Source organism: Triplophysa rosa, unplaced genomic scaffold, assembly GCF_024868665.1.
Source record: "Triplophysa rosa unplaced genomic scaffold, Trosa_1v2 scaffold259_ERROPOS68496, whole genome shotgun sequence".
Taxonomy (NCBI): Eukaryota; Metazoa; Chordata; class Actinopteri; order Cypriniformes; family Nemacheilidae; genus Triplophysa; species Triplophysa rosa.
In genome coordinates this window covers 51,426-68,496 of record NW_026634278.1, presented here as the reverse complement: position 1 = coordinate 68,496, position 17,071 = coordinate 51,426, and the positions used below count along the sequence as shown (strand labels likewise).

Genomic DNA, 17,071 nt, shown 5'->3' with positions numbered 1-17,071 from the left:
CAACTTTTAGATTCTATCAACGACTTCAGCTTATAATTTCTGTTTTAACTTCTTTCTCTTTGCTTATTAATTCTAACGACGACACATTGTCGTTCAGTCGCCCTGTTTTCTTCCTAGTTCCAAATCACTACATGTGTGACTCTTCTCCATCTCGTGCGACTATCACGCTACAACAGTAGGCGGGGCTATTGATACGCACCATATTAGTGTTACGCTTCTCCCTTACGCAATTGCGGAATAGTGACCTGGGTTACATTATATTTTTCATTCAGAACAAATAAATGTATAAAGGTTTGGAACCACTTGAGGGTTAGTAAATGATAACAGAATTTCCATTTTTGGGTGAATTATTCCTTTAAATAGAAAAAACTGTAGCTCAGTGGTAAGAGCATTGCGTTAACAACGCAAGGTTGTGGGTTCGATCCCAGGGATTGCACATGCCTATGTATAAATGTATAGGATAAAGCAATGTAAGTCGCTTTGGATAAAAGCGTCTGCCAAATGCATAAATGTAAATGTATGTGATGCAACATCCTAGATCAGTGGTTCTCAACTCTGGCCCGCGAAATCCATTTTCCTGGCGAGTTTAGCCCCAACTCTGATAAAAACACCTGAACAAGCTAATCAGCGTCTTTAGGAATAGATGTGTTCAACTTAATGTGGTGCTGCGCAAATCTATCAGCGTATGACATTTAAGTACAGCGAAAGCGATTCAAGTGCGGATTGCTCGGTACGCATTTGAATCGCTCTCGTGGTACTTTAATGCGATATGACAAACAATCTGCGCAGCCCAACATTAAGTTGAACACGTCTGTTCCTGAAGTCACTGATTTCAGGTGTTTTATGAGAGTTGGGGCTAAAATGGATCTCGCGGGCCAGAGTTGAGAACCACTGTGCTAGATAAACAGAAGCGAGATCAAAACGTAAAGATTACTCAAGGATTCTGCCATCATTGAGCATATCTACACATTTTTCTCCTGGTTGATAAATCTGATAAACCAATATTTCCGGACTAACACTTTTAAATGACATGACATGGCCATGTGAAACGTTTAGTGGTCTGAATGTTTCTTTATTTAGAGGCATGGGAAGGTCGTGCACCTGCTCTGTTTGACTCACATTGAAATGTCAGAGCGAGCGAGCAGCTTTTCTCTGTACTGTAAACTCCAGGCGTTTAGCATTTGAATTCCCGAGAGATATGCGGGGTCTTTGTCCAGAGTGATTTAAATCCCATCGGTTAGCCATCGTGCTTTTTACAGCCGTAACAAAGACACAGCTGAAGTCTATTCGCCAGAGCGACTCCAACCAGACACATTACTGACACTAACACACTGAAACTATACAACAAAAACTGCGTGCTTCTCTAATAATGTGTCATGAAATATATTAAAGCAGTCTTAAAGGGATCATATGGCGCAAATACGTGTTTTCCTGTGTCTGGTGTGTTATAAGTTGTCCATGCCTGTATTAGACACGTAAAATTGCAAAAATTTAAGTGTCAGAACAAAAGATGCATTCTATGTAAAAGCGAATGCTCACCCAGATCTACCTAAAACGCCCCGTGTAACCACACCTCCACAAATCTACGTCATTTCGTGATATGATTTGACTAAGACCGCCCAAATGTATACGCAAGTAAGATGGGCGTACCTGTCAGTACAATTGCTTTGGAACCTGATGTTTAAATCTGTTTAAATCTCTAAAAACAACACAAATATGATCATGCAGTACGCACACCCCTTGATGCATTGTGGGAGATTTTGTGAGCCAGAGACCAGCAGAAACCACAAGAGAAAGTAAATGAGAGAAAAGTGAGAAAACAACATGAAACGGTTATTATTCTGTGCAAAAGACCTCAGTCACCCAGCCATCTCAATCGTGCCCAGTTTTGAGTCTGTCACTAAATAAAAGATCTAAAAAGTCTCAAATTGTGCTCGGATTCTCCAAGAAACCAAAGTCTGCAATGAAAACGCAAGAGATGAGTTATGGTATTGATATGACGTTGTTTCTCTTTTATTAATTTAAAGTGTAAAACAGTTGATTGACAGTTAGATGTTTGTATTACTGTTTATGTTTATGCATATCTGGGCTGCGTTCAGCCCTGACAAAACGTTGCAAAACGTTTTTTAAACGGAAACGGTTGTGATGACGCAAGAGTTGAACTATGGCAGCTGAGAAGGCCATTCTTTGGGCTCTTTTGAAGAATTTCCAGAGCCTGATGAAATCGGTATAAATACGTGTTGAATACTGCAAAATACACATTTTGTAATATCTTAAATTTTTGCATATACCGATCAGCAGCGGACACATTTGTAAACGACTTTACTTGGACCCATTGTGCGAGCTTGTCTCTTTAATACTGCGTGGGTTATATACATGTTGCTGCTGATTGGGTTGACATTCTTGACACGCCCCCAACCAAGAGAAAATGTATCTCAAACTCTGTTGCACACCGTTTCCAGGAAACCGTAGCAAAACGTTGCGCACCGGTTTGAGCTTGAACGTGCCCCAGTTTTATAGACCGTTTCATCGGACACCGGCACGCTTGACCCCCAGTTAACTTCCGGTTGGTGTTTGGCTAGTGTCAAATAATATAACTATTTATATATGTTAATATTAATTTGTATTAATTTACTGTATAATAATTGTATTAAATAAACGATTTGTTAAATTTTGTTGTGTTCATTTTATTAAATAAACAATTTGTTGAACGGGTCTTGTAGTTTGGACACATTTAAACAACCTGTATGGTACATTGATATCTAGCGGTTGAGCTTGGCATCACAGTCTAAATTCAAAATATTGGAGAGACAAGTTTAGCAAAGGAATGGTTCTTCTCGGTTTCTTTTGCTTGTTATCAGAAATTGTTATGTACAGTAAAGGCCGGAGTCAGATGCAGGATCAACAAGGGTTTTATTTCAAAAATACACAGCACAACACACAAGGAGAATACCAGAAGTGGGAGTAGGACAGGCTCGAGCGCTCGGCCGGGGATTACTAGGGAGATACTTAAAGGGGCTTTGAATGACTCACGAATGTAGGAATCCGATGCAAAAATCCCAGAGGGAGAGTCACAGAAAAGTCCTGTGTACTACCCCGAAGGGAGAGTCCGTGAGAAGTTCTGTATGCAACCCCGAAGGATGAATCCGTGAGATGTTCCGTGCGACGAACCAGAAGGGAGAGTCCGTGAGAAGTTCTGTATGCAACCCCGAAGGGTGAATCCGTGAGATGCTCCATGCGACAAACCAGAAGGGAGAGTCCGTGAGAAGTTCTGTATGCATGGAGATTACACAGATGAATCGCGGAACGAATCATTTGAGAGTCAGTCAAGAAGTAAGGTAATAAAAACTGCTTATTATTACGAAATAATAGTATTTTTACATCATGTATGTACATAAACTTGTTGTCGGACACTCCATAAACCAAAATAAGCCCTTAAAAATATTGAGGAATGTACTCTTTAACAGTTAACGTTACTATGTGTGGAAAGCGTTTAATGTTAACATTACACAAAATCATAATTTCATTTTTGACTAAGGTGGCTTTTAGGGGGGTTTGCAACTCTTAAAATGCAATAGAACGCACTAAAACAACAAAACTAACAAGTTATAAAGTAGGACTTGGTTAAAATCACGCAAAAAGAAATAAATACACATTAACGTTACCATCAACCGAGACCTACTTTTTAAGATAAACATTTTAAAGATTACTGTTAAATGATTACCGGTCTGCTCCCAAATGTGGTCAATATTAATACATTAAAAAATGTAATGCTAGAACTTACACATATTAATATTATTATATAAATAAATATGCATCTTACCTGCTTCGCCTCTCCAAAACTGGCGGTTAGGCTGAGGTGAGGTGATGTCCTATCACGTGCGCAGCTGCTCTACTTTGTGCTTAGAAGGTGTATCCTTGCGCGAATTCTAAAATTTCTAAGATATAAAATCTTCATAACTAGGGCTGTCACGATTATTAAATAATCGTCTCATTGCGATTGTTTGACCTCATCGCGATGATTTCAGATCATCGCAATTATCGCACATCTCTATAGAAGACACTAGGGGGAGCTGCATATTGCATATTTTAGTGTATATATTGTTACTAAAGCATGGTAATACTTGTAAAATGTACCACCACAACACAATCACTTAAAAAAAAAACTAAAACATATACAAATTACCCGCAGTACAATTTAATATTATTTAAGCAAATCTCAGTGTGAAAACCAGTCTACCAAAATTTCATTAACACACAAGTAAAATTTTACTGTAGTCTTGCAAGTGAGAAAAAAACATACTAGAAGCTTTTCTATGACTGATAGTATTTTAATGGTGGCTTCAATTCACACCTGATCAATTTACTTCATTTACAAGTATTTGGTGGTTGTATTATTGACAGGTAAAAGCCTAAACCTTAAATATATGATGACCCAATTTTTTCAGATGTATTTCCAAGAAAAAAACATAGTCTTGTATTCAGAACAATATGGTCGTTTCAATCGCAGAATCAAAAATGAATGAGAATTAAATGTCAATGCTCAAAAACAGACAATTAATCGTCATAATCGCCAAAGCCCTAAAACACAATTAATCACCATAATCGCAATGATTCATTAGACAATTAATCGTCAATCAAATTTCATAATCGTGACAGCCCTATTCATAACTGGCATGTAAATATGTGCGTAGGCTACTAAAAGAAAGAATGTATTATATGATGTTATCATACTATATTATGAGAATAAATGCGTAACAAAACACTGAATGCAGCAGAACTACTTTAACAAGCGGAACTAGATTGGTCAGTCACAGTAGTGATGTCTGATTCTGATGCACGAACTGATTCTTTCAGATAGAAAACTAACTCACCAGCTCTTTTACGCCAACACGCAGTCGAAGTACTTTTAAAACATATCGCGTCGTGGACGCATTTCTATTTGAACAGCAGAGCATTCATTTCGTTCGTTTGTGTTTAATAAGAGACAGCCTTGTGTTGTTTCTTTAACCCCTTTGAAATCCATCGTACCGCTGGCGCCACACTGCATGTTTATGGGTTAACTTTGTGACATTAAAAAAACTCACGAAACAAAAATCTAAACATGTCACATATCTTTGGAAAGCTGAGATTCTTGTGATTCAAATAATGTAAACCATTTAGGGGAACGATCAACACAGAAGGTACAATCAGTGTCTTTGTCAGACCACCAACAATCAAATAAACAACGACTAAACTGACGGAACTCACCTATGAAGCCTCCCGATTGCCCAATGATTCATAAAATTTCAACAAAAACGGTGTTGTTACACTGTAAAGGCTCCAGTCGATCTAATTCAATGAAATATTTAGCCCAAAAAACATTTATATATCCATAAACATCCATGGAATGTGGTAGTGTCGTTTCAAGTTAGCCGAAAGAGCAATCAAATCTTCAATGTTTTCTGCGGTGTAGCTTCTTTTCTATTGTAAACAATACGGATTTGTTGATGTCAAAATGGCCGCTGACCCCTGCACTTTGAATTGACACCTCATTTTAACCAATAGGTGAATCTAAGGGGTGTCATTAGGCATCAATAGCCAAGGAGCGACCTGGATGACCAATGACACCGCCCTCAATTTGATGGACAACAGATCGATCTAATCGCATCAGAATTTGCACATGACTGTCTTGTATGATAGCCAATGAGCTTCTGAAAAGATTAATATGCAGCTTTAGTGGGAAGATTCAATCTATCATGCAAAAAAGTCTGTGCGCAAATTACTTTAGTGACACGTGCGCCCGTGCGTAAAGAGAGCGTTGTAGAGTTTACAAGTGAAAGTTAGCGTTGAGAGATTATACAGGTGAAAAATGGCAAAAAGGATGATAAAAACAAAGTTTACACTTGACGAAGTTGTTGAAGAATGTACTCGGCGTAACAGTGATCAATCAGAGGATGACATTTCAGACGAAGAGAGCGATGTTTCATCCATTGACACGGTTGCAGAGGACCTGTTTTTGGATGGCGGAGACGTCACTCTCGACAAGTAAGTATTTTATTTTATTATATTATATACCATATTTTACTGTGTATACTGAGTTATGTGTTTTGATGTGTTCCTGCAGAAGTGTATATTGTTTATGCATGGGTGTAACTTATATGTTTGCGTGCGTGCATGTGTGTGTGCGCTCGTGCACTGGTGTATATGTCTGGTTGTGTGTGTGTGTCAGGTTGTTTGTGTGCATGTGTTTCTGTTTATATATGTGTGAGCATGTAAAAATATATCCAAATGTTTTGTAAACAATTTTCTCTTTGCATTTTGGTAACACAGACAATCAAATGAAACGGATGAAGACTGGGAGCCAAGCAGCAAAAAGCCATATACCAACAGGCAAGATGACAGCACCTCATCGGAAGATAAGCCCCAAACCTCACCTACCCAGAGAGATTCTGCCAGCAAAAGACCAAGAGGCAAAGGACGGGCTAGAGGAAGAGGCAAAGGACGGGCTAGAGGAAGAGGCAAAGGACGGGCTAGAGGAAGAGGGAGAACTGCCAGCACCAGTGGTCAAGCTGAGATGTCAATCCCCACATCTGAAGAGAGATGGAATGATGTTGATGTTCCAGATGTGACACCACCACAACCCACCTTCAGACCCACCAAATCACCAGGCCCCCAGCTCATACGTACAGCTAACTACACAGCTTTACAGCTTTTTCAACTTTTTTTTACAAACTCTGTGTTACTGACAATAATTAAAAACACCAATGACTTTGGCTCAACTCATCACTCAAATCCCTCCAACCCATGGATTGACGTAACAGTGCAGGATATGCTGGCATTCATGGCCATGGTAATTTATATGGGTCTAATAAAACTCCCGTCCATAACTGATTACTGGAGAGAAAGTCATCTGTACAGCTTGCCGTTCCCTAAAACGCTTCTTACCGGAAAGAAGTTTCTCAGGATCTGCCACTCCCTTCACCTCAGTAGCTTGGTGGATGATGCTGCTAACGAGCAGAGAAGAGGTACCTCAGAATTTGATCGTCTTTGCAAAATCAAGCCACTATACAGTGAGATTAGGGATGCATGCAAAATAAACTATCACCCTGGCCAGGAAATTTCAATTGATGAGCGGATGGTTGCCTCTAAAGCGCGTATCGGGATTAAACAGTTCATGAAAAATAAGCCTTGTCGCTGGGGTTATAAACTTTTCGTACTGGCGGACTCGAGCAATGGGTACACATGGGACTTTTTTGTGTATGAAGGAAAGCTGCAGGGAAACAGTGGGAAAGGACTCAGTTATGAGTCAGTAATGGAGCTTGTTGACACACAGTTGCTTGGCACGGGTTACAAGCTCTTTGTTGACAATTTTTATACAAGTCCCTCCCTTTTCTGTGATCTCCTTCAAAAGAGGATCTGGGCATGCGGAACGATACGCACAAACAGAATTGGTTTTCCAAAAACCAAAATAAACACTCTGGTTTCGAAATCTTTGCGTGGGAGCATACGGTGGATCAGAAAGGACTCCCTCCTCTTTGTGCAATGGCGAGACACAAGGGATGTTTTTATGTGCACAACACTCCACACAGCCCATGGGGGGGACACTGTTCAGAGAAGAGTGAAAGATGCAGATGGGCACTGGGTTTTGAAGAACATCTCTGTTCCACCAGCAGTGAAGGAGTACAACCGGTATGTATTATATAATCAACAATCTTTTATGCTATTTGAAATTAAATCAAATATGTGGCTCAGTGTTGCTTTTTCTTCCTATACAGGTTCATGGGTGGAGTGGATCTTTCAGATTCGCTGATCAATTATTACAAAGTCATCCACAAGACCCAGAGGTGGTATAAGACATTGTTTTATCACTTTATGGACATTGCTATTGTGAATGCGTTCTTGCTTTACAAGGATCTTACCAAAGGTAAAGGAGAGGTACCCATGCACCAAAAGGCATTCAGAGAGACACTTGTTGAGGAGCTGGCAGCAGCAGCAAAAATTCCTGCTCCATCGTCCACTCCACGCAGCAAACATCACAAGCCTGTGCATATCACTGCACATAGCACCATGGGTCGTCTGAGGTGCAGACAGTGCCAAGCAAAGACACCAGTGAAGTGCTCCTCCTGTGACATACCGTTGTGCTTTGTGCCAAATCGTGATTGTTACAATGAGTGGCATGATGCCAATAACTTGTAAAATATAATTGTAAAATGTGTAAATAGTTATGGTCTTACATATTGACTTATATATGGTTTTATATAAGGTCTTCATTGATAGATAGATATATGTGGTCTTATGTTAACTTTTAATACCATAGCACTTGTTTTGTATCTGTACACACTATAACTTGTTTATGCTTCAGTTACTATGTGTCAGCAATTACTGACAGTGAATCTGGATGAGAGATTGAATAGCACTTAGTGTAACCTTTCACTGGTGCCCAAAATTATGACTGTACAATAAAGCATTCAAAAATAGCAGCATTTTATGTGTTAACATTCAATGTGCTTAAAAGGGGTCATTTGGAGTCACCAAATGGCCTTTTTTGGGAAGCGCCTAGATATAAACTTAGAAAATTAGTGTTTTTACATACACTTATCTAAGGTATTGTTATCAAATTTGAAACTACGCTTGCTAAGGCTTCGTTCTGTGATCCCAATGTGTTTTCAAGCTAATACCTCCCAGTTGTAGTCATCTGCAGGCATTTTTTAACAAAAAAAATTTAGGCGGAATATACTTATTTCCCTTTTCAATGTGTTCAAAGTTCTATTACTCAATACCAGTAAGACTTGCAGTGATTCTGACTGTTAATGAACAAACCTCAAAGTGTCTCCTTTCAAAATATGCACAAACCATACATGTACTCCAAAGGGTTAAAGAACAGAATACAGTTTACTTTGGGCATGCCTTTTTTAGGCGTTTTAGGTTAATTTTACAGGAATGCTAAGGGGTTAATCATGCTGCTTTTATCAGTGGCTCTGGCTCCTGGGCACAATCTTCACGAGTGCCTCAATCTATCACGCTATCATAGAAACTATTCGTTCCAGTGAAACAACAAAACAAAACGGACAGGAACATGTCTCTGCTCTTGATGTAAAATCACACGAATATTTTCATTTTTTCCTGTCTAAAGGACTTTATATACTTTATATTAAATTATATACCGATACCTTTTTAAATAAACAATGTAACTTTTCTGTCTATTTCTGTAATTTGACAATTTTTAACATTTTTAACCATATTTTAAATATATGGAAAAAATCTGTAAAATAAAACAAATTCACAGTCTATTTCTGTAATTTGACATTTTTTCCCCGTATTTCCAAAATACAGGGAAAATCCGTAAAATAAAACAAATTCACAGTTTATTTCTGTAATTAGACATTTTTTTCCTGTTTTTCAAAAATACAGAAAAAAACTGTCAAATAAAACAGGAAAATTCTGTAAAATTACGTTTTTTTTTACAGTGTGGGAACATCTACTAAAAATCAGAAGCAGGTTTCAACTGAGATATCTAGGGTCTAGTACATCACCTTGCAGCTTTTTATTATAATAATTCATGAAAACATGTTTATTTCACATTTTACCCCAAGATCAAGAACAATATGTTTCGCATAAAGTCTACAGTTCGGCTATATTATTGTGTAGAATATTTACTATTAAATCATTTTAATAATATTACGCATTTGGCAGACGCTTTTATTCAAAGCAACTAACATTGCATTTTACTATACATTTTTCTGACTATGTGCAATCCCCTGGGATCGAACCCATGACCTTGGTGTTGCTAGCGCCATGCGCTAACCACTGAGCCACCATTTGTAATATCATTATTGCATATTTTAGTTAGTTATTAAAATTGGGGTGAAAATTTTTTTTATTTAAAAAAAAAATCCCAAAAGTCCTAAGATTTGGTTTTATTTTGCTTAGACAAAATAGTTAGAGATTCAGCTGCACAGCATACGTGAGACGAAACAGATTCACATTTACACACCGTATCCCAATCAATGCAGCCATTGGCCTTCACAAATTAAAATCTGTCAGACACAGCATGAGACATACACACACACACACACACATACATCAACAGAGCAGCACCAGCAGCAGTTTACACCTCTCGCCTCTCAACATCCATAACCATGGTAACAGCTGCTCGGTAACCAGGAGAGACGGGGGAGGGGCTTGGGTACTTTGGTTCGATAGAGAAAATCTGATTCAAATGAACTGCAGTCACCAGCCGTCCAAACACAGAAATCAGGTTTTCGATTTAGAGGACAGAACATTTTAACGTGGTATAAATACAATGGAAGTCTAAGTGTATAAATTACTTTGTTCTGATGAACGCAGAGAAAGATATTTGGAAGAATGTTAGCAATTTTCAATTCTGTGACATCATTGACTGCCATAGTAGGAAAAATTAAATGGTAGTCAAAGGTGCCCCAGAACCATTTGTGTTCCTAAATTCTTCAAAATATCTCACTTTGTGTTCAACTGAACAACAAAATATACAATATTTTTATATATTGAATATTATATATTGAAAATTGCTAACATTCTTACAAATATCTTTCCTTGTGTTTAACAGAATTTTTTTATATAGGTTTGAAACAACCTGAGGGTGAGTAAATGATGATAGAATTTTTATTTTTGGGTGAACTATCCCTTTAACACAATGAAACAAACCTGTGTGTGTGTGCGTGCGTGCGTGCGTGCGTGCATGCGTGTGTTTAGTGAAATCTGTCCCTCATCACATCCGTTACACTGAACCTGAGACAGGTTTTTTTTCTCCATTTATTTATCATTGGAGTTTGGGTTCCTCGCCACATGGCATTGTTGGCTGGCGTGCTCACCGGGAGACTGCATTTATTAGATATTATTAGATATTATTTACTACAATGATCTTGCTTGTTCTATAAACACCATGCACTGTGCTGTGTTTTACATTTTCTGTGTTTTTCTGTTTTTCTCCTGTAAAGCTGCTTTGGAACAATCCACATTGTGAAAAGCGCTATATAAATCAAATTGAATTGAATTGAACAGTCAGTCACAGACACTACGACACATGTTAAATCAGTTTGAAATCTAGAAGAACATGTCACGTGTGAGTGTCTCCAACAAACAAGAGAGAAGACTGAGCCAAATACACTTCTACAGACAAAAGACACCAGAGGAGGACGGAACGCCTAAAAAAAAACCCCTCAAAGTGTTCTTCTGTTTATGTGTCTTTATTTTGTCATTTCTTGTATTTCTTTAGCGTGTTTTCGTGCAAATCCAGCAACCACATGCTTTTCACACACCTGTGTATTTATTGACGTGTGCATTTGAGTAGCTTCTCCAAACACAACCCTACATATAAAAGAACCCAACGTGGTCCTGACTCTATAACATCTGCTCTGGGCGGGTCTGAATGTACAAGGGGCATAAATCGTTCGGGCGGGGGGAGTGACGTCCCATCATTCTTCAGAACGGCCACCCGTCGTAAAAGAGTCTAATGAAGCAGCCTGGACAAACAGCCGTGAAGCATTATGCGGTTAGTCACACACACACTGAAGCGTTAAAGCTGTGAGAGGAAGCGGATGGGTCAGGCATGCCTGACTGAGATATTCTTCTCGCATGAGTTACAGCAGCGCAGACAGTAGATCTGTTCTCAACACAAACAACATCACACAATATGAAAAACACAAATGATGAAAATGATTCTTGACACATGCTGTCCAAACAAATGCCGGAAACAGATGAACATGAGTTTTTACTCAATAGAGCAATGTCTGCAAAGCAAAGTCCTATCCCCACATGACGAGAAATCACAGATTATGTCTCTTACATATCAATGAGACAATTCAGAGAAAATGGAAAGCTTTGCTTCAGTCTCATCTCAGATAGTTCTGCAGAAATCTCACAAACGTCTACATTCGAGTTTGAGAGTAACTCACCGCAGCAGGAGAACACAAAAACCACCAGAACCCAAAGACCACCGGCGACGAGACCCATCATCCTGCACCTGCAGAGAGAGAAAGAGACAAAACACTTCCTTACATATCCGCTGCACTTCACCGGCTAATCGAAAGTAAATGTTTTAAAGACAGAATAACAGCAAAGTTTGTCTCCCGTAAATGCTGAAATTGTAAAATTCATGATCATAAAATTCACTCATACGTTTTATTCATGGATTGAGTATGACATGAGCTGAAAAGATGAAAGAAAACAAGTCACGTATTTTAATTGCAATAACATGCACTCGTGTTTCATACTCAATACAACCAGAAACATGTACTGTAACAGTCGAAAGAAAATGACAAATTGTTGATTTTGTCATCCACTCGTGTCTCTGTCTCATAAAATGTCTTTCGTCACGTTTCTTCTTTCGTCATTGTTTTCTCCATGATCCTTCATCCAACACATACAGTCAACCACAGCCTTAAACCATCAGACATTACAAATCAAAAACTCAAAAGAATCAAAGGTATCATGAATCATTAAAAGAAGCACGCACGCACACACACACAGTTTTACTGGTTTTATGAGGAAGATGAAGGAGAATATTAATATTAATTGCGTTTCAGGACATTATAGAGAGAAAGGGTTTTCTTTAATCCAACACTAGCCACCAGTCCTACTCCTACACACAGTCTCAGAATAATAATCATCTCTCTCTCGCTCTCTCTCTCAACTCTCTGCTTTCATTCTTTGACTTTTCCTTCACTGTAACACAACAGTACTGTTAATCTCTCTCTCTCTCTCTCTCTCTCTCTCTCTCTGGGTGGTCCATCTTGGTGGGCGTTCTTCAATCCTGCTCAAAGTGCAAATGTCCAGTATCTCAGAATTGTACTCTCATCTGTCTTTATTACTTGTCTTGAAGCCTAAATACACATATGAATAATCTGTCATTATTGCAAATCCACACGGCAACACAAACCCAGAGCACATTCCACAAAAAACACAAAACCCAAGGTTAATCTTAAACTTTAATGTATAACTCATGTTGTAACCTCAGATGGATGGATGATCCTCAGATTGTGATAAAAATTGTGCCGTTACAGTGGATTTAAAACTTTAAAAATCTATTTATATATACTGTAGGCTATACACGAGTCATATCTAGAGATAAGAATGTCACAGACTCGGTGTGCATGTGAGGTTTTAAATAATTCTGCTTTAATATAACTGTCACCTACTATTTAATAGAATTGTTTTATATCTCTGTATGTATTATTTAGTTATTAAATGTTTTTGTGATTTTTTCATGTAAAGCTGCCTTCAAATATAAATAAACTTGAAGTGAATTGAACAGATCTTTTGGATTGAGAAATGGAAACAGGCACTTAGAAACGCCCGGCCACATCACTCTGCTGGTTTTCCACAACAACCCATCGACTACACGGAATTTGCTTCATTGCTTCAAGCACCTGATCAACCACATTCATGCTAACCACATGCTACAGCCATACAGATAACTTAATATTAATATACAGGATGTTATTTTTCTTATTTTAACTTTTTTCTAGCACTTTATTTTCATACCACCTCATAGTGTGTTGTTATTGGGTTGTAATTTTGTGTTGTCAATACCTTACTGCAATATTGTAAGTAACACAATTATGGGGCAATCGTTGACTACCTTGTTGAAAAAATAAATGGTCGTCAAAGGTGCCCCAAAGCAGTTTGCTTTCCTGCATTCTTCAAAATATCTTGTATAAAAAAATTATACAATATATTTTTCATTCAGAACAAATAAATGTATAAAGGTTTGGAACCACTTGAGGGTTAGTAAATGATAACAGAATTTCCATTTTTGGGTGAATTATTCCTTTAAATAGAAAAAACTGTAGCTCAGTGGTAAGAGCATTGCGTTAACAACGCAAGGTTGTGGGTTCGATCCCAGGGATTGCACATGCCTATGTATAAATGTATAGGATAAAGCAATGTAAGTCGCTTTGGATAAAAGCGTCTGCCAAATGCATAAATGTAAATGTATGTGATGCAACATCCTAGATCAGTGGTTCTCAACTCTGGCCCGCGAAATCCATTTTCCTGGCGAGTTTAGCCCCAACTCTGATAAAAACACCTGAACAAGCTAATCAGCGTCTTTAGGAATAGATGTGTTCAACTTAATGTGGTGCTGCGCAAATCTATCAGCGTATGACATTTAAGTACAGCGAAAGCGATTCAAGTGCGGATTGCTCGGTACGCATTTGAATCGCTCTCGTGGTACTTTAATGCGATATGACAAACAATCTGCGCAGCCCAACATTAAGTTGAACACGTCTGTTCCTGAAGTCACTGATTTCAGGTGTTTTATGAGAGTTGGGGCTAAAATGGATCTCGCGGGCCAGAGTTGAGAACCACTGTGCTAGATAAACAGAAGCGAGATCAAAACGTAAAGATTACTCAAGGATTCTGCCATCATTGAGCATATCTACACATTTTTCTCCTGGTTGATAAATCTGATAAACCAATATTTCCGGACTAACACCTTTAAATGACATGACATGGCCATGTGAAACGTTTAGTGGTCTGAATGTTTCTTTATTTAGAGGCATGGGAAGGTCGTGCACCTGCTCTGTTTGACTCACATTGAAATGTCAGAGCGAGCGAGCAGCTTTTCTCTGTACTGTAAACTCCAGGCGTTTAGCATTTGAATTCCCGAGAGATATGCGGGGTCTTTGTCCAGAGTGATTTAAATCCCATCGGTTAGCCATCGTGCTTTTTACAGCCGTAACAAAGACACAGCTGAAGTCTATTCGCCAGAGCGACTCCAACCAGACACATTACTGACACTAACACACTGAAACTATACAACAAAAACTGCGTGCTTCTCTAATAATGTGTCATGAAATATATTAAAGCAGTCTTAAAGGGATCATATGGCGCAAATACGTGTTTTCCTGTGTCTGGTGTGTTATAAGTTGTCCATGCCTGTATTAGACACGTAAAATTGCAAAAATTTAAGTGTCAGAACAAAAGATGCATTCTATGTAAAAGCGAATGCTCACCCAGATCTACCTAAAACGCCCCGTGTAACCACACCTCCACAAATCTACGTCATTTCGTGATATGATTTGACTAAGACCGCCCAAATGTATACGCAAGTAAGATGGGCGTACCTGTCAGTACAATTGCTTTGGAACCTGATGTTTAAATCTGTTTAAATCTCTAAAAACAACACAAATATGATCATGCAGTACGCACACCCCTTGATGCATTGTGGGAGATTTTGTGAGCCAGAGACCAGCAGAAACCACAAGAGAAAGTAAATGAGAGAAAAGTGAGAAAACAACATGAAACGGTTATTATTCTGTGCAAAAGACCTCAGTCACCCAGCCATCTCAATCGTGCCCAGTTTTGAGTCTGTCACTAAATAAAAGATCTAAAAAGTCTCAAATTGTGCTCGGATTCTCCAAGAAACCAAAGTCTGCAATGAAAACGCAAGAGATGAGTTATGGTATTGATATGACGTTGTTTCTCTTTTATTAATTTAAAGTGTAAAACAGTTGATTGACAGTTAGATGTTTGTATTACTGTTTATGTTTATGCATATCTGGGCTGCGTTCAGCCCTGACAAAACGTTGCAAAACGTTTTTTAAACGGAAACGGTTGTGATGACGCAAGAGTTGAACTATGGCAGCTGAGAAGGCCATTCTTTGGGCTCTTTTGAAGAATTTCCAGAGCCTGATGAAATCGGTATAAATACGTGTTGAATACTGCAAAATACACATTTTGTAATATCTTAAATTTTTGCATATACCGATCAGCAGCGGACACATTTGTAAACGACTTTACTTGGACCCATTGTGCGAGCTTGTCTCTTTAATACTGCGTGGGTTATATACATGTTGCTGCTGATTGGGTTGACATTCTTGACACGCCCCCAACCAAGAGAAAATGTATCTCAAACTCTGTTGCACACCGTTTCCAGGAAACCGTAGCAAAACGTTGCGCACCGGTTTGAGCTTGAACGTGCCCCAGTTTTATAGACCGTTTCATCGGACACCGGCACGCTTGACCCCCAGTTAACTTCCGGTTGGTGTTTGGCTAGTGTCAAATAATATAACTATTTATATATGTTAATATTAATTTGTATTAATTTACTGTATAATAATTGTATTAAATAAACGATTTGTTAAATTTTGTTGTGTTCATTTTATTAAATAAACAATTTGTTGAACGGGTCTTGTAGTTTGGACACATTTAAACAACCTGTATGGTACATTGATATCTAGCGGTTGAGCTTGGCATCACAGTCTAAATTCAAAATATTGGAGAGACAAGTTTAGCAAAGGAATGGTTCTTCTCGGTTTCTTTTGCTTGTTATCAGAAATTGTTATGTACAGTAAAGGCCGGAGTCAGATGCAGGATCAACAAGGGTTTTATTTAAAAAATACACAGCACAACACACAAGGAGAATACCAGAAGTGGGAGTAGGACAGGCTCGAGCGCTCGGCCGGGGATTACTAGGGAGATACTTAAAGGGGCTTTGAATGACTCACGAATGTAGGAATCCGATGCAAAAATCCCAGAGGGAGAGTCACAGAAAAGTCCTGTGTACTACCCCGAAGGGAGAGTCCGTGAGAAGTTCTGTATGCAACCCCGAAGGATGAATCCGTGAGATGTTCCGTGCGACGAACCAGAAGGGAGAGTCCGTGAGAAGTTCTGTATGCAACCCCGAAGGGTGAATCCGTGAGATGCTCCATGCGACAAACCAGAAGGGAGAGTCCGTGAGAAGTTCTGTATGCATCCCCGAAGGGTGAATCCGTGAGATGCTCCGTGCGACAAACCAGAAGGGAGAGTCCGTGAGAAGTTCTGTATGCAACCCCCGAAGGATGAATCCGTGAGATGCTCCGTGCGACAAACCAGAAGGGAGAGTCCGTGAGAAGTTCTGTATGCAACCCCGAAGGGTGAGTCCGTCAGATGCTCCGTGCGACAAACCAGAAGGGAGAGACCGTGAGAAGTGCTGTATGCAACCCCGAAGGGTGAACAGCGGTTCCTCCGGCGAGAAGTAGGGAAGCGGTAGCCTCCGGGCGTCCAGGGAAATACTCCACACAGCCAGCCAGAAAGAGACCCAAACTCACCAGACCAGCACCGCTGTAGT

General features: G+C 39.1%; 1 protein-coding gene across 2 annotated transcripts; it reads left to right on the top strand.

The window, feature by feature from the left end:
- Window positions 1-3,294: 3,294 nt before the first annotated feature.
- LOC130550223 (piggyBac transposable element-derived protein 4-like) lies at window positions 3,295-9,155 on the top strand. Of its 2 annotated transcripts, XM_057327647.1 has the most exons (4): window positions 3,295-6,027; window positions 6,313-6,476; window positions 6,525-7,671; window positions 7,758-9,155. In XM_057327647.1, the coding sequence occupies exons 1-4, from the start codon at window positions 5,852-5,854 to the stop codon at window positions 8,176-8,178; spliced, it is 1,908 nt and encodes a 635-aa protein (XP_057183630.1). In that variant the 5' UTR covers window positions 3,295-5,851; the 3' UTR covers window positions 8,179-9,155. The 2 variants fall into 2 exon arrangements, with proteins under 2 accessions (XP_057183630.1, XP_057183629.1); XM_057327646.1 differs by having other exon boundaries at window positions 6,313-7,671; window positions 7,758-9,154.
- The last annotated feature ends 7,916 nt before the right edge of the window (window positions 9,156-17,071 follow it).